General features: G+C 44.9%; 1 protein-coding gene and 1 long non-coding RNA gene across 6 annotated transcripts in view; one reads left to right on the top strand and one right to left on the bottom strand.

Annotated features, from left to right (window-relative positions):
- The window catches only part of LOC132994068 (nucleosome-remodeling factor subunit BPTF-like), a 49110-nt gene that overhangs the window by 13665 nt on the left and 9772 nt on the right, over nt 1-25673 (bottom strand). For 2 of the 5 annotated variants that reach the window (XM_061064179.1, XM_061064197.1), the window contains exons 5-29: nt 24841-25083; nt 22970-23176; nt 21402-21587; nt 20609-20784; nt 20068-20247; nt 19080-19261; nt 18646-18777; nt 17178-17307; nt 16708-16843; nt 16065-16355; nt 13790-15755; nt 12121-12245; nt 11005-11157; nt 10673-10823; nt 9602-9641; nt 8731-8953; nt 8465-8614; nt 4270-4400; nt 3473-3587; nt 3093-3310; nt 2739-2979; nt 2391-2656; nt 2032-2145; nt 1127-1288; nt 137-219 (exon numbers count right to left, since the gene is read on the bottom strand). In XM_061064179.1, the coding sequence (XP_060920162.1) occupies nt 137-219; nt 1127-1288; nt 2032-2145; nt 2391-2656; nt 2739-2979; nt 3093-3310; nt 3473-3587; nt 4270-4400; nt 8465-8614; nt 8731-8953; nt 9602-9641; nt 10673-10823; nt 11005-11157; nt 12121-12245; nt 13790-15755; nt 16065-16355; nt 16708-16843; nt 17178-17307; nt 18646-18777; nt 19080-19261; nt 20068-20247; nt 20609-20784; nt 21402-21587; nt 22970-23176; nt 24841-25083 (6001 nt within the window). The remainder of the gene's footprint in view (nt 1-136; nt 220-1126; nt 1289-2031; nt 2146-2390; nt 2657-2738; nt 2980-3092; nt 3311-3472; nt 3588-4269; nt 4401-8464; nt 8615-8730; nt 8954-9601; nt 9642-10672; nt 10824-11004; nt 11158-12120; nt 12246-13789; nt 15756-16064; nt 16356-16707; nt 16844-17177; nt 17308-18645; nt 18778-19079; nt 19262-20067; nt 20248-20608; nt 20785-21401; nt 21588-22969; nt 23177-24840; nt 25084-25673) is intronic. The other 3 variants (XM_061064188.1, XM_061064206.1, XM_061064214.1) reach the window with 3 other exon arrangements.
- On the top strand, nt 17494-18007 carry LOC132994569 (uncharacterized). The gene is made up of 2 exons (XR_009676716.1): nt 17494-17847; nt 17880-18007. It is a non-coding gene; the product is annotated as an uncharacterized LOC132994569 (long non-coding RNA).

Below are 25673 nucleotides of genomic sequence, written 5' to 3'. Positions count from 1 at the left end.
GAGGTTACAGATCAACCACATCAACACAAGGAGGGCCTCAGGGCTATCACCATGGCAACTTCAGGCAGATATTGGGTGATTTTGGGGTTTTAGTAAAAAATAAAAACTGGTTAAATGCAAAAATATGGACACAAACCTCTGATTCTCTTCCCTCTCTGCAGGCGTCATCGTCTTCTTCTGTTTCAGGTGCTCGATCGCAGCATTTTGTTTCATCACCACCTGAAACACGGAGCGCAGGGAGAGGTCAGAACAGACTGCGTGTTTAACGACACACGAAAAGACATTCACAGTCTTAGAGTGACTACACTGAAGAAACGTAAGAAAAATTAAACACAAGTATCGATAGAAGTTTATTGTTCTTAGATGTGATCAGTGTCAGAGATGTGATTAGCAAAGGAAGCAAAATACAAGTGTTTCTGATGGTAAGTAACTTGCCAATTTAAAAGAAAGAAATGTGTCTCTAGTCTGTCTACAAACCCCCCAATGATGAGAAAAATCCATCCTCTTCGTCTTTTGCCTGCTCCACTTTTCAGAAAATGTGTGCTCAAACAGGCCATTTGGAGATTTTCCCTTCATGACATCACACAGGGCAGTAACCCCTCCCCCAGGTGGGTGACACTCCCACAGCTAGGTGTTTGTTCTGCCCTCTGAGTCTGCCTTCTCACCGTAAACAATAGGACATGGAGCGAGAAAGCCTGAGCCGACCCGCGCCCTTCCAGAGAGGGGGCGTGGTCAGACACAGCTCATTTACATTTAAAGGTACAGACACAGAAACAGCCTGTTCTGAGCAGGGCTGAAATAGAGGGGTTTATAGACATGATCAAAAACAGGATCAGGGTGGATTTAGAACAAGAAACTTCACAGACATGTTTTGGGGAGCTCAGAGACTTATTTAAACTGGTTAATGAGTATGATATGTGGCCTTTAAGCTTCCTTCTAATCTATGAATGACCACTGAAGCAGCAGCTTTAAGCCCAGATAACAGAGAAAAAGCCTGTGAAAATAAACCTCAGAGGAGGGTCAGAGGATCGTGTCTGTTTATGTAGTGATGGCGGGAAAAGAGCAAGCCTTGGACTGAGATGAATGACCCGGCTACGAGCATACACAGACACACACACCCACACACCTGTTTCTGAATGATGTCGCTCTGACTGGCTGCATTGAGTGCCTGCTCTCTCTTGGCCTCCGCTGCCTGTCTCTTCTTCTGCTGCTGCTGCTCTCGGAGCTGCTGGATCCTCTGGAGCTGCTCCTGGACCGAAGCCGTCTGGATGGTCACCACGTTCCCGATCTGTGTCGACAGCAGAGAGTGATAAGGCACACATTTTGAACACTTTAATCTAACTGTATGGTGAATAGGGATGGGGATCATTCTGTTATTAATGCTATTTTCACACCAGAGTTAACTGTGTTCCAGTTACGAGTTTGCAACAAGTCAGACAAGCAACATGGACACCTCCAGGAGTACCACACTACATGATCGGTGTGATTGATTTAATTACGCAAAAATAAACACAATAGTTACAGCTTAAACGTTACTGTTGATGAACGTAGCAGCCACGTTGGATATTAACTTGGGCTACTGAAGGTTCTCGGAGTTTCCAAGTCAGAATTCCTACTTCCAGGGGGAATGACAAATCAGTTCCTGATGACATACCGGACCAGCAACTCAGAGTTTTCGACTTACGAGATCAAATGGAACGCACCACTAACCCACCAAACAGACGCAGGGGACGTGTGGCTGCCGTCATGAGAATTTATAGTAAGCCTAAGTTAAACTGTTCAGGATATCTACCAGATCAAGAGGAAACCATTCAGAGTAAGAAAGAAGAAAAGCTCCATTGATTTAACATGCTACGCTTCCATCGAAATACGAGCAGGAGGCACAGCTCAGTAGAATTCACCACAGAGAGTTTTGAATCATATTTTCTGTTCTCTAGTTTAACCACATCAACAAGCTCCCCCCAGTGAGGCCTTTTTGGAGGTAAATTAAGATAATATAAGAGTCTGGTGGAGCAGGACTTGCTGCACTACCTGTCCTCCCTGAGCTGAGGTGGTCCCCGTCTGTTGTATCTGGATGGGAAGCTGCAGTTTGATGTGCTGTGGCAGAGAACCTGCAGCCTGCTGGGCCTGCAGCTGAGCCAAAACCTGCAGACACAAGACACAAGAATATTTCACCGACAATCTTTTTTTATGACATCACACTGTCTGCTTCCTAACAGGCACCACATTATGAATGGCTTGATTAAATAAGTAGTTCACTGAATTACTTCAGTTTAACAGTCTGCATGCATATCCAACTTCTCAAGAACTTCTAAAGAATTTCGGAAAGTAAAGTTCCCCATACTCAGTGTGACCATCCCACACACAGAGTACCACAGTCATACATGTACCTGCTGTTGCAGTCCAGACATGCTGATGATCTGTGGAGACTGCTGAATCTGCAGCTGCGCCGTTCCTCCCTGCGTTTTTACCTGCAGCGACGTGGGAGACTGGATGGGCATGTGCGCCTGTGTCTGAGGGGGTAACTGGCCCTGCGGGGTCGCCGACGAAGGGGTGCTGGTGGTGGCTAAGGGGGTCGCCCCTGCCTGAATGGGTGCTGCGGCCTGCTGGGCGGGTTGGGCCGGGGCTTTGGTGGAGGCACAGTTAGGCTGGGTGGCTGGAGAAAGAAGGGGAAAGATGAGCAGGGGGCACATTTCTCTCGCTGCTTTAGGAGGAGAGTTCTTGCTCGTTTCTTATACCTGTGCTTGATGTGGGAGTGGCGGCCGAGGCCAGCGGGGTAAAGAGGAAGCGTTGAACCTGTCCGTTGGGCAGTGATGCCTGCATGAGCTGCTGACCGGGTCCTGGGATGACGGTGACACCCTGAGGTATGACCTGCAGCTGACCGGCGGTCTGGCCCTGACCCTGAACCATCACAGTCAGAGCCTGTTGGGTACCGCCCGCGCCAGCCTGCCGCTCCACACCTGACGCCGCCTGCTGCTTCTGCATGAGGCAGAGAAGAGAGAAGAGGGCTTGTTAGTCAGTGTCACATTGTACAGTCTTACACAGAGGGTGACGCTGCACATTTCAGAGTTTTTGGTGTCTCCCTCTTTAACCTGTGTGAGCTGGGTGATCTGTGCCAGGCTGAGCTTAACCTGGCCTTGTGCCTGCGCCCGCGGGGTGCCTTGTGGTGTTTGGCCTGCAGCCTGTCCGCCTGTGGTGGGGCTTGCCGACCCCTGGCCCGTGACCGTGGCGACAGGGCTGGCACCCGATATCGCCGTTGAGACAGCCTGTCCCCGAATGATCTGCGTCACCACTTGCTGCCCACCCTGACCTGCAACAGAGAAGAGTGACACCGACTTATAACACATGCAGACGCTGATGCTTACTCAGTGAGGATAAAGCTAACTTCATCCAGCATGGTGCTCAGATTGATTCCAGTGTGCAGTTCTTCTTTGAGAGGGGGGGTTTTTTGTGCACATGAACACTTCCTTACCTTGCTGGACAACGAGAGGAGTTCGTAGTATCGTCTTTCCCATCGGTCCTGTCTGCTGGATCGGTGTTCGGATTACCGTCATTCCTGGACGGATCTGAGTACCAGCTGCCAAAACCTGGAGAAATATACATTAATGAAGATATTACCCATTTACAAGTTTCTCAAAGTTAGCATATTTTTCTTTAAGGGACTGTGTCCTCAAATGCCTTTGTTTCTATACAGATATATATATATGTATATATATATATTAAGCTTTTTTAGCATTCAGTGTCCTAGTGCAACAACGCCCTCGACATCAGCTGGTTTTTGTCACTGCACTTTGCTTCTTAATATCACAGCTTCCTCCCCAACCAATCATAATCAAGACAGGGCGGGACTTTTGATATAAAGTCAGCAGCAGAAGAGGAACCCAGGCTCCTAAATCATTTAGCTTTAGATTAGAGGAGAAATGAATCTTACTCGTCTGGTCTTGGGTAAATTTCATTGAAAAATAAAAGCAGATATCAAGCATATAAAGACATTTTAAAAAGACCTAACATTCACTACTGATGTGAGTGCAACTTTTGCAACCTAGCAACAGTGAACACTGCTCTGAAACTGTGTGTGGGCGCTGCTGGCGTAAAAACAGCCGTTAGTGGACACAGGCTCAGACTGATTATTGTTGACAGAAGAGATGGTTCAAAAAGGTGGCGAAACAAACACAGGAAAGGACAGAGAGGAAGGCAGAAGATGTAAATATGTAGTTAAGAACAACACCACCTTCATCGACACTTTGTAGCAGGGAGGAGCAGACTTACCTGCTGCTGGGATCCCGGCGTGTTGGGCCTGATGTTGAGCGTGGTGGTGCGGGGCTGGAATGTGGTGTAGGTCTGAGCACCGCCTGCTGTGCTCGACGGGATGATACCCAACACTTTCTGCTGAACCACACCTACAGAGCAAAGAGAAACAGAAGGGACACCGCAGTGATTGGATGAAAAGAAACGAGAAGAGAGGAGCATGACAAGACCAGAGTCTGTCAGCAGGTTTAACGTTTATACAAGTACGGAGATATCAGACCTTAAAAAACATCCAGTGAAAATCTGAAAATGCTCAAACTAGAGATTCACTGACTGCTATTTCTCTGGGCGCTTTCAATTACTGTTTTTTTCCAAGTTCTAACCTGCAGATACCGATTTCCTCTCTTTAAAGAACTATCAGACAGCATCTATCACTTTTCTTCAATGGAAATTCATTTTAATGTTCCCAAAGCGGTAAATTAACCGTTTCTTTAAAACAAAGAGCACCAGGTTCCATGACAATATCCCTTTCAAAATAAAGTACACGAGGTCACTTGACTTAGCTTTTTAAAGTCAAAACGACCACGTAAATTTTCACTTTCCCAAAAAGAAAACCTTTGCAACAGATCGATACAACAGACCTGATTTCATTTAATAACATGAAGTGTTTCCATTTACTAAAAAAGCAACAGACATGTCATGTGCACAGTGACACAGCCGGAGAATTCTCCTCGAGCCAATAGGAGGAGGGGGGGGTGACGTTTATATCCTTTTACTGCTGCATGGTGCAGAGAGTGTCTGCACGCGACCACTACGATCTCTGTGCACGTTATTAAACGACTGTGTTAGGTTTTCTGTTCTCCAGTATGTTGTTCCCCGCTCTTTTGTTGATATTGTGATTCCGTTGAACTGCACATTGAATTGATATTAAGGCAAATATTCTCATTATACCATCTTATAGCAGACTCTGTTGCTTCGTCTGCGTCCTTTATTAAGTCACATCCTACCTCAGGAGTCCCCTTATGTCATGTCTCTGACTATCTAGTTTTGGTTATTTTGTTAGTTTTTGTTAATAAACCGAGTGCAGGCGTCCTTCTCTGACACAATTCAAACATTATTTGTGTCCTCTCTCTCCTCGCTTGATGTCCAGCTTTTGATCACAGCGACGGTAAATATTAGTCGAGCAGGTAAACAAAATCTTCAAAAGGCTCACTGAGAGCTTAGTTGGGTTTCCCCCAACGTACCTGAACCCCTCTCATAAATTATGCATGAATCAGATCCTACTTTTTGAACTTTAATCCATCAAAGGGAGTGTTTCATATTTGTCCGCTGGGCGCTGTGCCTTAATGAGCTCACGTGAAGCCGTCGGCAGAAATGGAAACCATGAGTGTGTCGCGCTCTTTCCTCCGCTTTCTACCTCGGCCCTTCTTGCTGTGGTTTTTCAACCGCAACCGAGCAGGTAAACCTATACATCAAGGGTTTCCCTCTTCAAACAGGGACGTGAAAGCCAGTCGTAAGAGCAGGGGAGTAGCTGCTCTGGTCACACACATTAAACACGCTTTTCTATGGACTGGCTGTTCGGAGGTTGGGGGGAGTTGGGACTCCGGTGAGCTTTCATTCAAAAAGACGAGAGAGGAAAAAAAGAAACATGGAATCACGCTATAGAGGGCTACCTGTCTGGGAAGCAGACCTCAGGGTAAACTTGTTTTCCTGCCTGACTTCCTTAAAGCCTTCCAAAACAAACAGGGCGTCCAACAGTCATGCTGGATAAATACACATGTCCATTAAATGGTTACACTCCACCTGAACTTAGTTTCTCCTTCATGGACACTTCAAAGGGGAGAAAAGTCACTTTCTTTGCAGCCTTTGTGAATATAATTCTCCTTAGCTGGTGATTTCAAAGCCCTTTAAAGGCCGGGCTGCATTACATGATAAATTTACCGTGCACCGAGATGCAGTTCAATGTTTGAATGAAAGTCATGAGTCGCTGCTTTTTCTAATTTTTCTCCCCATTAGCTCGTCGACAGAGCTCAGAAAGCTTGTTTAATTAAACTTTTACTCGCTCGTGTCTTTGGGTTTTGCACTGAAGCATTTTTTTTTTCAGCTTGGAAGTGCACATTTAAAAAAATAATAATAATAATTAAAGTTGAATTAAAGTTATTAATTCACTGCAGCAGGCTGAGCAAGTCGCCCAAGACGTCCCCCGCCCCTGCAACGTTTTCAAGGTCCTGCAGGGGGATCCCAAGGCGTTCCCAGTCCAGAAGGTATACAGTATATAATCCCTCCAACGAGCTCTAGGTCTACCCCTGGGTCTCCTCCCAGTTGGATGTGCTCGTAAGAGATCGAAAGGGAGGCTACCAGAAAGCATCCTAATCAGAGGCCCGAAACATCTCAACTGGCTACGTTTCGATGCTAAGGAGCAGTGGCTCGACTACGAGCTCCCATTTGATGTCCTAGCTACCCAGTGTTGCAGCGATGGAAGCGGGCAAGAGAACTGGTTCAGATAGAAGTGATTGTACCCGACCTAAAAAGCCTCTGCATGTTTCTAACAAGCTCCACGAGCAGAAACGTGCTCAAACTAGGATCAATATTGGAGATGCTTTTGAAAAATGGAGAGAGGTTAGAACACAGAAAGGTTTACAGACCGATGCAGAGCTGGCTAAACACTGAAGCTTCAGTGTCCACCACATGGCAACATGCGTGAGCATCGACTCTAGAGAGGAGGGGGGCGGGCAGCTCTCTATAATGTTTTGAATTTGGACTGCAGTACCTACCACTAGCAACAGCCCAGAACTAGCCGCTGGTACACTTTGGTGGAAAAGCAGTATGAGAGATGATAAATATGCATGGTCCGATAATGTGACAGGACCAGAGACAGGTCTGGTGCAGCGCAGCACAAACCATCCCGGTGTCAATACTGACATTCTGAAAAGTTCAAAAGAACCTAAATTAAGAAAGTACAATCCTGGATGCTCGGTCTGGATTTTAGGACCTCAGACTACACAAATCGGCCGTCCGTAAAAACATCCAACCAAAATAACAGCTTTTTATTAGGTTACCATGACGACCGGACTCCAGCAGACATGATGTTCCACAGAAAACCCCAAGCTGCAGACAGAGAAAGTGAGAGAAGCAGGGGTCCACTTACATTCACAGGTCGGAAAATAGTGGTGCTTCTCAAGTCCTTTTGACGCCTTATAAAGACACAACTGTCACTTTTATGTCTCTTAGAAACAGACAGAGAGCAGAGGAGGAGACACTGTCTTAGCAACATCTGGTGCAGAGCAGTCACGACAGTGTGCAGGAGTTTGCCTGCAGTTTGTTTTGGACACCAGGGTATCAGCACGAGGTGGCTTTTTTGGATTCATTTATGAAAACTGCTTTCGCACAACCAGCATTTTCTGTCAGAGCCACAGAAAAAGTGGAACTCAATTCCCACCCATATCAGAAACTACAAACCGGTGGTGCGGCACTGCTGACTCCTGTCCTTTGCTCATTTTATTCTACGTTTTTCCCACAGTGTGTTGATAGACTAAAAGAACAACAAAACCATTAAAATGTCATCATCCAGGACACAGATGCTACCAGTGAATCACTACATAAATCAGGGATGTGGGTTGTAAGTCTCAGGTCTTAAACCAGCTCCAATGAAGTGCGTCAGGAGAACAACATTTAATGCATGTAAAAGGGAAAGTGGGCTGCACTAGGACCAGGGTAAGAATAACACTGACCGGTCTGTGACTGATTCAGAGACAAGCGATCAGTGTGTTTCATAGAAACCCGAATCTGAGACGTCAAGTCCCCATAGTTCCTGTACATGTGGACCTTTCAAAAGATCCTGGTCTACTTGTGAACTTGGCTCGATGACAGTAGCAATCACCAACAGAGGAATGTCTAATGTGAGGCTAATTTGTCGACTTCATAATATTTGTAGCTGCTGCGGCGGGCACCAACAAGACAAGACGGCGCTCTTTTAGAGCACTGTGCGCATGGTTGGCACGTCGCGCTGCTTACAATAGCATCCAATTAATGAGCCAGAACTAATTTGGCTCCTTTGAAACGTCTCAGCCGTGGGTCTGAGGTGAAGGAGTAAAACCATAAAAACATCCCGACAAGCGTGGTGGACAGAAAGAGGAAATGTCTACACTGAATATCTGTAACTTCTACCCTCCCTCCGGCGGCCTCTGAGGTGTGACTTGTTAAAAACCCGACGTACCTCCTTGTGAAGTCGGCACGTTGACCGTGACGATCTTGCTGTTGGCCGGCAGCGGCAGCTTGGTGGTCACCACCTTTCCACCCACCGAGGTTCCCGTAATCTGGAAAGTGTGCCCGCCTGATGTGGCCACCGTGGTCTCGTTGCCCGCTCCTAATAAACAGGAAAGAGAAGAGCTTCTTTATCGTCTTTGCTTGTTTTATTTATTATTATTATTTATTTAATTCTTGAATGTAAGTCAACACCGCTGCCAGCTAGGTCACACGTACCTGTGCTCTGACCCTGCTTGACCCAGGTAGCGAACGACTGCTGGAAGTTTTTATTCTGCTGGAATGTAACGGGGGTGCCCATCTTTGTGGACAGTACCACTTTGGTGGTGGGGGTGCCCTGGCCTGACAGCGAACCCACGATGACTTTGGGCGTGGCGGCCGGAGTGGATGGAGTTCCTGTCGGGGTGGCGTTGACTGAACCTGGTTTCTGCTCCAGACGTTTCTGAGACATAAAACAATCAGTCAGAACATTAAATGTTGGATGTCGAAATTAAACCTCTGTGTATGTTGTGTTTCAAAAAAAACTTGCAGTTGTTGGCGTAATAATCCCCGGACGTCGTTTCCTGCTGCTCTGAACGAGACGTTAAGAACCTGAAGTCAGGTTTGTAGATTTAAGTTGTACCATAAAACCTGGTGTATAAGACGCACTTTGAATACCTGTTTTTTCATCTTAAAAGTCGGCTGCGTCTTATACACCGGTGCAACCAATATACCGGTATAAAATGCGTACAAAGTGAAAACAGACCGAACTAAAAGAGCGACACAGCTGCACAGAAACTGCACTTTGCAGACTTCACTGAACACGATAGAAATCACGCAGGAAGACAGTTTAAACTCTTTTTCTTTCTGGGAAACCTCCCAAAACAGACTGCGTCTTATATACTGATGCCACTTATATTCTGAACTTTACGGTTTGTGTTAGTGGTGTACGAGCGTTTTGACTTTTGTTTTTAAAAAAAACAAAAAAACAAACAAATTGAAACTAAACTGAAATTAATTTACCAAAATAACAAAACAAAACCTAATAACTAAAAAGTAAAAAAATGATTAAAAACCTCTGAAAAGACGTCTGAACATTTAGCACACTCACCTTTGCTTGCTCAGCTGCCTGAGCTTTCTCTTTCTCCACCCTGAAAGAGCAGAAAATTCATTCAGACTTACAATTCAGCAGAATATTATGAAAGAGGAAAAACACTTTCTAAAAAGTAGAAACACTAAAAACAAGGCGTATACATTCATAATAACAAACAAATTTACCAATCAATCAAATTATGATTCGGGAAGAGAAACGGAAAAAAGAGAATATCTCAATACTCCTTATCATTTCCTTTGTTTTGGTGAATTTTTAGTCACAAATTTCAGTTTGTTTCTGTGTCATTTTCTGATGTATAAATACACTCTCCTCCTCTTTGTTTGTAGGTTTAGTTTGCACTTCTATATCTGTGCATTTCAAGGATAAGTTATTGCCTTATAACCTCGTTAAAAAAACGACTGGACTGTTTAAACACAGTTTGATTTATATTCTGAAGCTTTTCAAAATAAAGTTAGTAAGTTCTTTAACATGTTTAAAGTACTGATGACTGTGTCTCCAACTCGTATAGAAATAAACAACTGTGTCCTGATTATTTAGGTATATACCAGCAGATTACTTTTAATGATCCCTGAGGTAAATTCAGGTTGACCCTCTGTTATTGAGAGAGATGCTTCTCACACAATCCGGCGACCCTCCGGTTCCCAAGTCCCTACAGACTGAGCTACTGCCGCCCTAAATTGTTATTAGAATAAGTGCGGACCTTTGTAACATCATAGCTGGAGGACGCCTCTCTATCTGAATCATACAAAAACTGCGGTTTATGTTACAGATCTGGAAATGAACACTAACAGCCAAAAAGGCTCACCGCTGTCTTAAAATCAGACAGAGCTTTAACTTACACCCTCATGGACAATTCAAGTTAAGTGGGTCACCTGTCCAGGTTGGAATGCAAGGTAAATCCAGAAAGAAAAATCACACCCCTAGTTCAAAGTGATCGTGATAATTAGGTTAACAAGCAGAGAATATTCTGACTGTCCTTATGAATCTAAATCTAAAATTAAACCCCCCTCTCATTTCTGGATCTTTTGTTATGGACAGGTGGATGCTCAACATGCTCGACCCTCTGACCTTTCTGAGAAAGCTCTGATCTCCCAGAGGTCCAACTCCTCCTCGGCCACCCAGGTCTCGATCACCACAGGGCCCGTCTGCTTGGCAGGCTCGGGCTTCTTTGGGCGCAGGGCACTGGAGCGCAGCCCCTTCCTCTGAGGGGTGTGGGTTTCTGGGAAAAACATGGACGGATGGAAACGTTGAAGACACAGACACATAAACAAAAACCAGGACTGATATCTCAAATGTTATCACGTTTTTGACACAGTGGTCGAAAGCTTCCGTACTTTCTCTCGGCACCACTTTGCCCCCGTCCTAAGAAACACCGAGAGAAATAAAAAAGTGCATCTAACCTTTGGGAGTCTCGGGCACGCCGAGCGGGCAGATGATCTTGCGGATGCAGTATTCGGAGCGGATGCCATAGGGTCCCACGTCGCGGCGCTTGATGATCTCAGTGGTGGTGATCTCAGTGTCTGACGTCTCTGTAGCAATGAGTGGGGATAGGGCTGGGTTGGTACGGTGATGAGGAGGAAACGCACTCCGACATAAAAACAGTGACACAGTAAAAGATGATCATCCTCTGTTTGGTATTTGTTTGTTAGGAACCCAAGCGAGGAAGAAACCTGTGATTATTGAGCTGCAGAGTTTCTATGGCCTCTTAATGTCAGGTTGGAGTTTTATGTCCAAACACAAACTTCACTTCTTACTAGAGATGCACCGATGGCAACTTCTGTAACCAATTGTGGTTTCTGATCTTTTTTAAGGTTTGACTTCCTGTTATTTAAAACACATCTTTAAATCTTTAAATCCGTCCTTCTCATTTAAACTAAATCCTGCTTCACTCTCTTAAGCTTCATTCACCCCGACTACTGAACAAGTTTTTTCTTTAAACTGGTTCTTTTAGTCTCTCTCTCGTCTTCCCATCTGCCTCTCTCTTTCTCTCTGCCGCGTTGAAGGCTATTTGCAGACATAACTTGTTTTAAATCCCTTAATTATTTATATCATGCATAAATCTGTAATGTTTCCTACAAAGTGATACGTCATGGTGGGTCAAACATTTTAAACACTCGCTCACAATGTTTATCACTTAAGTCTCCCCCCTGTAAGCAAATAAAATTATAGGAATATCAATGAAATAATAATATCTTAACATACTGCAGCCCAGAGGAGCATGAGAGAGAGAGAGGGGGAGAGAGAGCGCATTCATGTCCCATATGGAGGACACGGCTGGATATCGTCCGATTATGGTCACCCACCGGTTGAACTTATTTCTTAGCCACAATAAAGGTCACGATATGAATGGAGAAAAGTAAAAGACTTGTGATAAAACCTAAGAAGAAATGCATGCCAAAAAAATTCAGAGCAAGCAGATACCACTCTTTAACTCTACACTCGTCTGTGTTTTCCCCCACGCTCCCAGGGTGAAGGACGTCTGTGCATGGAGAGGGTTTGGAGGGGTGGGTTTCTACCTGTGCGTGTGGTGCCGACAGCAGCCGACGGTTTGACGGCCATGTCGTCCCATCTCAGAGAGGCCCACAGCAACCTCAGCATCAGGCTCACACCGGCCAGAGACTTCACCGTCTGCAGCCGATACCTACAAGACAAATCAAGAGGTTAGAGCGTTACGCATACAGAGCCGCAATAAAACATCTGTCGAATGGGTTGTGCATCTTTCCTGAAAGTTTACTTTCTTCTCTAGAGTACAAACGATGCTTCCTGAATTCCTCACTACTGTCCTGCAGGAACACGTCACAAATGATCGCTGAACAGAAAAACGCAGAGTGAAAACATTGCGAGGTCTCTGGTGATGCAGAAACAGACAGCCATCTTTAATGAATCACTTTATATTCAAGTTTATTTGAGGAAGATGCATTATCTCGAAAACGACTATTTTACCCCGCAAAGTTTAAATTCAGAGCTTGTGCATCTCGTTTCGGTCCATTTCAATTTAAAATTCCTGTGAGGAATTCCGTGTTGATTTTGGCGCCCCCTGTGGACAGAGTGGTACCTGCATCTCTTTTCTAATGTTCTGTAAAAAGTCTTTACAGAACAGTTTTTTTCGTTTTTCTAAGGTTTATTTTGGGGCTTTTTGGGCCTTTTTTAAGACATGACAGTGGAAAGAGTAAGATATTGGGGGCAGAGAGAGATTGGGGAACGACATGCGGATACACAGGTCGAACCCAGGCGGTCCGCTTGGAGGACTATAGCCTCCGCACACGGGGTTTGCGCACTAACCACTAGGCTACTGGCACCCCCCAGCACTGTTTTTTTTTTTAAAACAAAAAATGTATCCTGCTTTCTTTTTACAGTGAAACGTATTACTGGTCACAAATCTTTGCCGTGAAAAATGTGGTTTCAGGACTTAAAAAATACCGTACCTAAAGGAAGATTCAATGTTGTTATTTGGGTCTTCTTTGCTTCTGTAGTTCATGAAGACACATCACTATTCTTCTAAGTCGGTCTCATAACCAGAGAAAACTCCTCACAGGGGCTTTGTCTGACTTTTTGTTTTTGGGTGTAACAGAGTGTTTAATTAGTCTACAGGATGTCATCCATCATGAATAAATTCCTACATTTTCCTTCAGAAGACATGTTCCTTCTGTGAATCACTGTGGCTGTTCTGACAATGAACTTGGCACAAAGGACCCCGGTCATTTTAAAACATCTTGAACATCCACAAAAACACGACGGTCACAAGGCTGTGTGCGTCAGGTTTGGTGGATGTTCCCTGTCCCATGTGTAACCACAGGCGGTAAAACATCCCTGGCCTCCAGGGCTGGGTCAACGCGCAGTGAACATCCTGACACTTCTCCGACCGCTAAATGACTCAAGGCAGCTTCTTAACTCTGAGGCCTGGTCGAAATAATCAGAAAGTCCTGGTGTGACACCGAGCTCAGAGCCAAAGCCACGACAGCAGAGAGGGGAGGGAGGAAGAAGAGGAGATCAACAGGAACTGACACTTATAATGCCACATGCGATACGGTACACAATATGTAACATTTTCTTAAGTTGTTCTGTGAAATTTTCAGTACTGCGCTTTCACACCGCAGGTCACACAAAAGAAAGGGCCGTACTTCCATAGCAGAATGAAAACTTGTAGTTTGAGTATTGAGAAAAGTAAACAGAGAGCGCTTTTACCTCCAGGTGATGCCAAAGGTGGGCCTTGGTGAAGGGTACGGCCAAATATCCAACGCTGGCTTGGCGTTGTAGCTAAATATTGGAACCTCCCGGAGTCCTCCCCTCCTCCCCAGCACCTTCACGTCGTCATGCGGCAGTACGAAAATACTCTTGCGGTTGCTCTTGGTGACAAACTTGCGGTACGAGGGAAGGGCGGTGTCCGAGCGCGTCTTCTTGGTGCGGGAGAACTTCAGGAGGCGGACGCGACCTTTTGTCGACGAGTAGTCCTCGAGGCTCACCGAGGTCTCCCCTCTGATGTTGGTCGTTGACTTCCTGACGGAGGCCAGGAGCTTATCCTCTTGTGTCACCATTTCGCTCTGGCTGTCGTCGGACTGCCCGTCAGAAGAGCAGATTTTGGTCACCGTTGTTTTTGTCATGGTGGTGAGTGTGGACACGGCGCTGCTCTCTGTTGTCCCCGTCTCTCCGGGAACAGCCGGCGACACCTTGGTGGTCGTCCTCGTCTGGGTGGAAACGACAGTCGTGGTGGTCGTTGCAGTCGTTGTAACCTGGGTGACGGTGGTCTCTGCGGTCCCACTGTTACTATTCTCCTCTGCAAAGTCATCGCTCAGACTGGACTCCTCCGCTGAGGGAATAGGAGACGGTGCCATTCTGATGATTTTGACCCCTGAGCTGGGTTTGGTCGGGGAAGTGCTGTCGTGCTGTTTAGTGCTCTGTTTGTTTCCTCCAAGTGCATCTATGTTGTTCTCCAGCCGCAGCACCTTCGGCGGAGGTTTGTAGTCCTCGTCTGACGCCGTCGACTTGCTCTCCTTAGTGCCGACCTCGGTAAAATCATTCACACGGGCTACATCCCCGTTCACCAGAGGCTTCTGCTGCGTGCTGTCATTCAATGACACACCCAGCCCTTGTTCTTCACCTTTACCTACGTTGTTCACCTTGAGCTGGGAGCTGTTGGTAAGGACGCCGTTATTTGCGCTCACTACAGAGTTACTCAGTTCACTCCCGATGGCGTCATTACCGTTTACCTGAGGGAGAGGAGAAGCAGGCTCAGGAGTGCTTACAGCGTCGGTTTGACCTTGTTTGATGCCTTGGCTCTCTTCTGGCCCCATTCCATTTTCCTCTGAATGCACTGAGCTTAAAGCTTCTTGCTGAGTTAGTTTAGAAGGAGATGTGTTTTGACTGTTTTTTTGGTCAAGAACACTAGTGGAAGTCCTTACCGAGTCCATTTTTAACCTCGTATTTTCAATATGTGCAGCTTTGGTATCATCTGATGATACCTCGGCTGAGCTAAGAATTCCCCCCGTGTTCGTTTCTTGTACGTCAGGCAGTTTGACCCCCTCTTTCCCTGAAATGTCTGAATTTTTTTCTTTTGGCCCCGTAGTCCTTTCCACCAAGTCTGCCTCCAATCCCTGAGGCGTGGAGGTGGTCTGTGGTGACACTGAGTGTTCACCTGTACCTGTACTACTGCTGTCTGTGGGTGTGGAGCCCAGAGCAGGAGAAGGAGGAAGAGGAGTGACCTTCTCATCAGCAGTTTTAGAGAGTTCAGACTGACCCTCCCCTCCTCCAACCAGTCGTTCTCCACAGTCTCCTGGCTCTGGAGTTTGCGTTATGGAGGGTTTCTCCGTCACTTTCACAGCTTCTCCCAGAGCGAGCTGTTTCTGAGTGAGGTTGTGGGGCCTGAGTGGCGACCGTGGCCGGGCCGGAGTGCTCAGCGCTGGGATCGGAGTGGATGACGCCGATGTAGAAGTCATAGGGTTGGAGGCAGACACCTGCTGCCTCTGCCTTTCTTCGATGACGTGCTGTTTCACCCGTCGCTCCAGCAGGATGTCCAGCTTGGAGGACTTGACCTTCTTCTTGTAGGCGATGCGTGTGAGGAAGCCCTTGCTGACATCCACGACATCGTAGTTGAAAGGCCGTGAAGACTCGTCTGCAGGCTCCTCCTTCATGGAAGCCTCCTCGATGCAGGACCCTGGAAAGAAGAGAAAATGTGATTTTGACTCTGCAGTGGCATAAAAATTAGTTGCATCACGTCCTCCTTACAATATCTGTCAATCAAGTTGACTCAAAGTTATTGTCTAATATTTAGAGGTGTCAACGTTGATGCGTAAACGCATCTGAATAATCTGGAAACCTTAACCCGTGAAGTATTTTTTAACCAAAAATAATCACAGCTCCTTCTGTTTTTTAATGTTGTAATCAATTGACAGCACTAGTTTTTATCACAGGTTAAAAACTAAGTGCACTTAAACATAAAGCTGTGACTGTCACTCAGTCTTACTTGGCTCTTCATACGACGGCGGCGGTGTGGGATCCACCTCCATCTTTTCGGGCGATTCATGCGCAGACTTCTCCTTAACAACGGTCCCATCTTTAGTTTCCTTGTCATTCCTCTCACCGGACTCTAAGTCTTCAATGGACGTCAGACGATCTGTTGCGGGCTCGGAGAGGTTCGAGGATTCTTCATCTTTTGCCTCTCTGCTTGGGACAGTGACTTCCTGAGCCTCGGCTGCAGCTATGCTGGGCCGGCGGCTCAGGTCCAGAAGGGTACATTTCTTGCCAAGTTTAGCATCTTTGGAAACACAATGACAGCAAACGTTTAAAAACCACCAACAGCCTTAACTAATGAAGGTAATTTGAAGAAAACCCAACAATTCATTAAAAAGTTAACTTAAAGGCATTTTTGTGCAGCCCCATTGTAGTCTAACTTTTTGATCAACTTAAGTCAAATTTGGACAAAAATTGAGAAAACTTTGGTCGGGTCTGGGCAGTCCTGGCTCATTAATTAATCAAATCCAAGAGATGATTCTTTGCATGTCAGTCCACACAAACTGTGACATGTTTGAGACAAATTAACCATCAGAATCGAAGAGTCTCAAATTAGGACAAACCAAATACAGAAAGACATGTGTGGCTCTTCACACCTTCTAGTTCTTTGCGGTAGTTGGCGTTGGTGTTGCCGGGGAGCCTGGGGAGAAATCTCTGCACGTAAGTCCTGCTAATCCAACTCCAGCCCCCGTAGCCGGTTACACGATACTCCTCTCCTTTCTGCTTCCACACCTTCATGAAAAACAAGGAAAACAGGAAAGCAACTCGCATTGAATCTCTTGCATGAAAATATAAAAAAAAGTTTATGTTTGTAATCGTATCGTCTAACAGCAACCCCCCCTGGCAGCGGTTTCAGGGGAAAAGACCCCAACATGAAATAATCAATGTTGACCACTGATGGTCTCATTTGCATTTGTAGGTCATATATAGTCATCAATATTTGTTTCAGATTATTTTTGATACCCTTGAAAACTCCTCACAGCAGCTTTAATACTGGCTCAATGTTATGCCCGGTTTGAGATAATTATATTGAAAGAAAAGATGTGTCAGCACTTGTGGGACCCACCTGGTGTTTAATTGGAAAGGTGTATTTGACCCAGGTGGCTTGCTGCAGCGTCTCCTCATCCTCCAGCTTCTTCTCTCTCTTCTTCACTTTCTCTTTCTCCTCTCGTTCCATGGACGTCATGCGGTTTAACCTGAAAACAAGCGTTTGTGTTGTCGATCAGTTACGTCGACTGGTGTCAGGACCAGTAACAAACTGTTTTTATTTAACAAAGAAGCACACCTGCCTCGGTCTGAATTTGTGTGTGTACAAACCTGCAGCAAAATATCTTGGCGTCTGTTTTGTCAGTGACTTCAATGTTGAATTGCACACAGCAAAGCTTGTAAACAGAACAAGAAAGCACGACCACATCACTCATGTTTAGGCGTCTTTACACTGACTCCCTGTGTGTTTTAGAATTTATTTTGAAGGTCACATATTCTGCTAAATACACTTCACTATTTCTTCATTACATTAACATGTGTCCCTAGTCTGTCTACAACCCCAAGTAATGATGAGAAAAGTCCATCCTCTCCGTCCTTTATCTGCTCTACTTTTCAGAAAAAGTGTGCTCAAACAGGCCGTTTGGAGATTTTCCCTTCATGACATCACAAAGGGCAGTAACTCCTCCCCCAGGTGGGTGACACTCCCACAGCTAGGTGTTTGTTCTGCCCTCTGAGTCTGTCTTCTCATCGTAAACAATAGGACATGGAGCAAGAAAGCCAGAGACACCCGAGCCCTTCCAGAGAGGGGGCGTGGTCAGACACAGCTCATTTAAAGGTACAGACACAGAAACAGCCTGTTCTGAGCAGGGCTGAAATAGAGGGGTTTATAGGCATGATCAAATACAGGATCAGAGTGGATTTAGAACAAGAAACTTCACACACATGTTTTGGGGAGTTCTGAGACTTATTTACACTGGTTGGAGAGGAGGAGGATATGTGACCTTTAAAATGTAACTGATCACTTTGAAAGCTGTATACATTTCTTTCTGTAAAATAGTTTTCTGTAAAAGTTCCTTTAAGTTATGGGAAAGTATGATAAATACCCTGATTTAACTGGAGAACATTTTCACATACAAACACACACACATACACTCTCTCTCTCTGTCAGGTCCTGACCCTGTAAAATGTTGGACAGTCTCCTCTCTAAAGGAGCCGTTGTGGTGTTGGAGCAGAAGCAGCAGCAGAGGTGGGTGGTGCTGGTAGTGGACTTGCAGTATAAATATTATGCCTCACAGCGCGGGTGGGCCGTTTGATCTGATTCGGTTATGATCTCCTCTGACCACACGTCCCCTGTGTGCATGCCCTCAATGCTTGTTTGAGTTTTATTGACATATTATTTACAAGTATTTGAATGTTTTGCATTCAAACTGAATATCTGGAGGGATCAGAGATCTATTATTTTGTTTTTTAGTTTCAGGAATTTTGAGTTTACAGATTTATGACTTTAGTATGCTTGTTGACACCCTGTTTATGAGTTGTGTGTGTACCTGGTGTGGCCCAGTGAGTCCTTCCAGACAGGCAGCATAGCTACAGGTTTGATGGCACACTCCAGGATAGCCAGAGCCAGCGCGAACTCTCGGGCTTTACTGCACATCTGAACCGCTTTGATCCAATTTGTCCTGCGAAACAAGAAAACATTAAACATGTTAAAACCCTCTCTCAACACTCTGGGTGGGTAAAATTTTCGAAAATGTATTTTTCATGTTTTGTTTTTTTAATCACAGTAAAAATGCCTCAAATCTGACACCGTTCGTTTTACAGATACAGTGATTTAATGGTTGAAAGGCTCAGATTTCAGCATGAGTGACAACTTAAACCACTAAAATCCACATAAGACAGACCATGTAAAAACATAAAGGGAAGCTGCCCAAGAACTTTAGTTCATGATTTCTGTGTGAAAGTGCCTGACTCTGCTCTGTACCTGTGTGATGCCCAGTTTGGGTGCATAAACGGTGCTGGAACATTGTTCTCGAGCTGGATGATGGTGAGCCTCAGTGTGGAGATGGTCAGAACCTTGGAGCCGTAAATCGACCCGTTCCACTTAAATTCTCCTGCTGGTGTCATGCAGAATTTGTGGGAGAGGTGCCGCCTCTTGTCGTGGTCCTGATGAAAACACAAAAAGGAGGAATAAGTCAGAAATTAAACTAAGACATATGAAACACCTTTTTTCTGTCTCTTTGTTCAGTCACATGTTAAGTACCATCTTGAGTCCAAACAACACCATTTTTCATTGAAGGAGCAATATTTAACTCTGACACCTAGTGGTTAAAATGGGTACTGCAGTCCAAATTCAAAACATTGTAGAGAGCTGTCTCCCCCCCGCCCCCTCTTCTCTAGAGTCGATGCTCACGCAGGTTGCCATGTGGTGGACACTGAAGCTTCAGTGTTTAGCCAGCTCTGCATCGGTCTGTAAACCTTTCTGTGTTCTAACCTCTCTCCATGTTTCAAAAGCATCTCCAATATTGATCCTAGTTTGAGCACGTTTCTGCTCGTGGAGCTTGTTAGAAACATGCAGAGGCTTTTTAGGTCGGGTACAATCACTTCTATCTGAACCACTTCTCTTGCCCGCTTCCATCGCTGCAACACCTGTTGGTTTGATCTGATAACTGCTCTAACATCTGGCAAACCGAGGGGCGTCTTCAGTTCTGAGTCTAGACCGTTTGAGAACCACTGTTGTAAACGCATCAGTATGAATTTCAGTCTTTTTGATAAAGAGCTAAAATCTCCTCACTGTTGATTTTAAACCCCGTTCATGATTTGATTAGTTTTAAAGTCAACCAGCTCCTTAAATGTCAGTGCGTTCAGTTCGATCAAGAGTGTATTAATGTCTGAATAACAGCGAAAGAAACAGTTGCTAAAACATCAACAGACTTTCAGAGGATAAAAAAAGGAGATGTGGTGCTGTTTACCTCTCTGTGCTGGTGTTTGTTGAGGGCCACAGTGTTGGAGCTGAACTGGTTGTGATAGACGCGGTACTTCCCCTCCTGGCCCAGCTTGAAGAACTGGCTGAGCGTCCCCTTCATCACCACGTCCTTACTGCTGCGTGTGCTGACACGAGTGATGTCACCTTGTGCATTCACGACTATGACCTGGACAGGAAGAAAGAATAAATGTGAGTCTTTAGGATTTATTAATGACTGAAACATTGAACAATGAATTATTAATATGACACATAGCTGCTCAGAGTATAAAAAGCATCCGCCAGTGTAATCGTGTTCTTCCTCATCAGCTTTAAAGTGTAAAATGTTTCGAGGCAAAAATGTAGTTTCGGACATTTCTGTAAGATAGTCTTTTAAATAATGAATTCCCGTCTGAGGTTTGAATCCTCATTTTCATTCATAAGTTGTCCTGTTCTGTGTTCCCTCACTGTGTCAGACACTGTGGAGTCTTTTTTTTTTTTTGTCAGAAAGCGCTTAATAACTTTCTGTCCTCCATGACGGCTCTCGTCACCTCTTTGCCCTCTTTGAAGCCTCTGTTTGCTTCGTGAACGGCGGCAGCCACCTGTTGGTTCTTCAGCTGGCTGAGCTTGCTCTCCGGGTTCCTCAGACGGGTCACCATCCGAGTGGCAGCTGATTTCTTCCCGCCGAGACCTGGCGTGTCACCGTTGGCCGAGTCTTTGCAGTCCCCTGGAAGCACAAAGCATGGCTCAGTCAACAAAAGCAGATTTTCAGTAGCACTGCCTTCTTGTCAGTGATATAAAGCAGTTGTAGAGTTGCTTTACTTTTCACAGAACACTGTGACATTCAATTTGCTGCTACTGTTTAAACTTTAATGTAAAATTTGTAAGCGGAACCTGCAACCTAGAGGATATTTATGCGATAGTTTTCCTGGTTTCATTTCAGCATTGCACGGTTACTTTAATGTATCAGGTCATGATCTTCGTCCGCTACTTCCCCGTTGTTTTTCTTACATCACATCTTACCTCAGGAGACCCCTCCCCCTCCCGACTGACAGAGATAGTCTCCCGCTGTTAGGAGAGTATATGAACAGCAAGGCTGGGAGAATCTCTGTAGCAGTCCTCCTGAAATTATCTTTATATTTTCAGGAGTGCATACTGTATTTGAAAACGACTTAGGTTGAGAAGCTCAAAACCCTAACATATTAGTAACATCCGCTGGGAAGCTGATTTGAAACCATGACACATATTGTTGTGCGTTATTAACTGTGATATAAATTGCCGTTAAAAACAGATGTGACACAACAATGAAACAACAGGAAGTTATGACGCAGTGTTCAGTCAGACCTGTGTCATCAAAGCTGGCCAGGGATGACTGGGAGGACTTGTCGGCCAGGTCTGGAGGTTCAGGTCCTCTGGGAGGGACCGCAGCTCCCACGCTGCTGTTACTGTTCTCCTCGCTGGTCTGGGAGGGCTGACTCAGGCTGGGGATGCCGTCTCCACTGGGAGGGACCGAGTCGGATGGCGGAGTTTCTGCAACAGAGGCAAAACCATCACAAAGAGAAATGACTGTTTATCCTTGGCTGTGTCATCATCTGAGTTGTCATTCATGGTTTGTGTTAATGCTCCACTGGTGTGAGACCAGACTCAACATGGAAAATAAGACAAACTGGAGCATCAAAACCGCTCACAGCGACCAGTAAAAAGGACATCGTGCACCAGTGAAAGCTCTGTCTGTATGAAAACAGAAACTTTCCTGTTTGAAATAGTTAAGACTGCGGCTCCCTCTACAGACAAGTCATGTGTAATGCATGCACCATAAATAATTCAAGTGCAGGGATGGCTTGAATGAAAGCAATGGGCGACCAGTTCAGGCAAGACAACGAGGCTCGTTCACACATGACCACACAGGCAGAAACAATTAATGATGCAGCTCAGATATAATTAAGGATGAATGTGTGCAGATCATTACTGAACACAAGCCTGCAGAAGAAAAACAGGTTTTTTAAAGTTATGGAAATGCTGCCTCGCATTCTCCTCGGTTCTTGTCACATGGCCTCATACAACAATGCAACCTGATTGCAAAACAATCCAGGCAATCAGCATGAGGGCCATAAAAAAAAAAAAGGCTTCTGAGCTTGAGTGTAAAGCAGCTGAAAGGGTTCCAGGGTTGTAGCCAGATCAAGACATGAAACATAAGATTCAGGGTTGTGAATATCTATTCTTCTTGAGCTGAAACCTGTTTTAATTTAAACTCTTATAATCGTTGGACCATCAGGTAAGGGGCACCATAGTTATGCAGTGTTTCCCCCACATAGATGATACCGGGAAGGACCGCCCAAGTATATTTCTGACTTGTTTTTATTTATTCATAATGAGCAGGTTAAAGTTGTTAATTGCAAGAACTGAATTCATTTAGAGGAAAAACTCTTTTGATAAGAATACGATCCCTAATATTAAAATAATACTAAGATAAGAGTGAAAATAATTAAAAATAAAAAAGGATGTATTTTTTATTCTCCTTGTGTCCTTTCAGCTGTCAGATCCAATAAAAGCAAAAATGGCCGAAAAATAACTTTAAAAATTGTGAATGTGTCAAACTACACATAGAAATTACATAAAGGCAAAACATGTCATCATAGCGCCAGACTCTTCTGCCTTGACTTTCCAGGTCAGAAGCATCACATCCCTGTGGATTATTCAACACAAAAGCCAGCAGATGGAGTGAGAGCCACATGCAGCGCGGCAGGCTGGGAAACACTTGAGAGGAGCATTAAAGCAGGCGGCATGTGGTGGAGCAAACAAGCCATGGGTGATGAGAGGCGTTTGAGATGCATCACACAATCCTGTGAGTAAGCAGATGCCCAGCAACAGCTCAATGAAGCAAACTTCAACCTGAGAATATCCATGTTTACCTTTGGTGCAGTTAGAGACCTCCGTATGGGAACCGCCCCCTATCAGAGCCTTTAAGGTGGACGCCTTGGGCTTTGGCGCCTCGGGGGCCGGTCTATAGCTATCGGTGGAGGGGGTGGTTTGTGTCAGAGCGGGGGTTGCTGGTAAAGGTCCCTCTGAGATGCTACTCCCACCGCTGCCTTCATGGCCAGTGGATGGAGCTTCAACAACTACAGATGAACAGCAGCAATGATGGAGGTATTGTTGATTTTAGTTATTGAAGAAGAAAACATTTTAGAGACAATGGAGAGACGTAGTGACGGTTGATTGTTGACAAGATCTCCAAATGTGAAAGTCGATTACAAAGTTAAACCCCTAAACAGATTTAAAATCGTACAAAGGCAACATATCGAAAATTGAAACTGAGAAAAGTTGTTGCGTTTCTGAAATTAAATGCCAGAAAACCATGTATGTTTACCACTCGGCTGCATATTTTTTTCTCTTAAAACATTCTTGCTTAAGGCCCCGTGTCTACCTAGTGTTTTTTTCTGAGCGCCAGCGTCTTTTTTCAATTGTTTTCAATGAGGAGAGACTAGCGTTCGCAAGAAAAAGCGCCCCCCCCTAGAGAAAAAGCGCAGCACCCAGCATCTGTTTTTCTGAGCGCTCTGGCTTTTTTGTGCAGCCGCTCCGAGTGATTGAAAGTTGAAAATCTTTCAACTTTTCGAAAAGACGCTGTTGATGTCAACAGCATATTTTTTTCCAAATGTAGGATATTCCCTGTATTTTAGCCTCCTACACATCGTGTCTTGTAACCACATCCTCCTCACTCCGTGCCTGGTCAGAAAATCTCAAATATAAAACATGCAGTAAAAAGTAACGGAGCTGTGTCGGTTATACAGCGGCCGTTGTCAACAGACTGTTGTCATAGAGACAGGACAGACGTGCAGCACTTTTCTTCTCAGCGTACAAACACTTCATGCAAACACTCCCGAGCGCACAGCCAGCGTAGAAAATAAAACGCTAGGTGGACACGGGGCCTAACGTAGGATTTCAACTGCTCAACAGTTCAGGTCCCATTTGTCTAATTTTAAGCTTCATAATGTTCTAAACATTTTTAAATGTTTAGGAAGGCCAGTTTATCACCTGGACTCTTTAACTACTACACTGTGAGATGTTCCATCAGGTGTCTGTTTTAAGCATTTCAGTCTTCTGTTGTCGCTGTCCGTACTTTTGTGAAGCTTTTTGCTGGTGTCAAATTCAAACATTGCTTATCATTTTACAAAATCAATCAAACTTTCTACATTTGATTTGTTGTTTTTCTTCTATTTTCCAACAAATACGGTGTTTATCTGTTTCGCAAATCCTCACTTTCTGTTTTTATTTACATTTTACACAACGTCCAAACCTTGCAGGAGTTGTGATCGTGCGATATTTAACCTTTATAATGTGTCCTCACCTCTGAGGTGATTCAAACTTGCTGTAAAGATGAATACAATCCTGCATGAGATAACGTACAGACACTTCTATCCACAATGCTCTCAGGGATCATTAGAAGAGACTCTGTTTAATTATTCTTTTTTTCTTTTTATAAGGCCTTTATGTCACTGCGTAAGACAAAGATTTTAATTAACGTGCTGGGAGAGCTTCAAATTTGTGCCTTGTAAAAAAACAAAACAGAACACAGCACTTGTAATTGGTCTAAGAGCCAAATAAGTGCAGATTGATTCTTCAATCAATAACTAATTACACTGCTGTGATGATGTTCCTTTTGTTTCAAGGCTCACAAACACGAGCGAGTGCAGCAAGTCAAACCCAGAGAAACAGCTCTTCTTGCATCTATACTAATATTAAGTGTTTCTGATACTACATGAGACATAAACTTCATTGTCATTACCTTCAGTTTTGATGCGGCCGCTCTTCTCCTCCCAGCCGCTGTCCTTTGTCTCCTCCTCCTTCCTCAGCTCTTTGCCATCCTGCTGCACCTCCTCCTTCACCTTGACCTCCTCATTCTCCCTCTCCGCCTCCAACTCTTTCTTCTCCCTCTCCAGCCGCGCCTGCTGGGCCTCCTCAGCGGCCCGTCTCTTCACCTCCTCCAGCTCCTCCTCTTTCTTAGCCCGCAGCCGGTCCAGGATCTCCTCTGGAGGCAGAGAAATATTGTGAGATTAACGACATGAAGGGTTTAGATCATGAATGTCCTTGAATGGGATTTTAAGATTATCACATAAGGAGTCAACAACAGAACATAGCAGACTGAGTATTTAATGATATATAAAACAGGTGAGATCAGCTCGTTTAAAGGTTTAATATGTAGACTTTTTACACCTTTTACACAAAATATCTTAATTATTTAGGTAAGGACTAAATATTTGTGATATGTTCTTTTGTTGAGTACTTACATTACCTCAAATATTTCCAACAGTTACCAAAGCCAGAGAAATCTGTCATTTTATAGTTGTAACGCCCCGGCCGCCATGGCAGACATATGTTTATAGTTGCCATGGAAACACCGGATGCTACGTCAAAGACCGCTGAATAAGGAAGCGTGAGCTGCTACTTAAAGCTGGCGTACTGTTGCTGTATGTGCTGCTGTGATAAAAACATCATGTGAATTATACTTTGATACATTAGCTCGTTGGTAAACATATTCTCTTCCTCAGGTCGGTTTCGCCCGGTCGTCATGACTACGGTCACCTCAGAGTTAGTTTTCATGGGGGTGGGGAGAGGGGG

This window comes from Labrus mixtus, chromosome 2 (assembly GCF_963584025.1).
Source record: "Labrus mixtus chromosome 2, fLabMix1.1, whole genome shotgun sequence".
Taxonomy (NCBI): domain Eukaryota; kingdom Metazoa; phylum Chordata; class Actinopteri; order Labriformes; family Labridae; genus Labrus; species Labrus mixtus.
The sequence above is the reverse complement of the archived record's forward strand: the minus strand, read 5'-3'. Positions and strand labels throughout refer to the sequence as shown.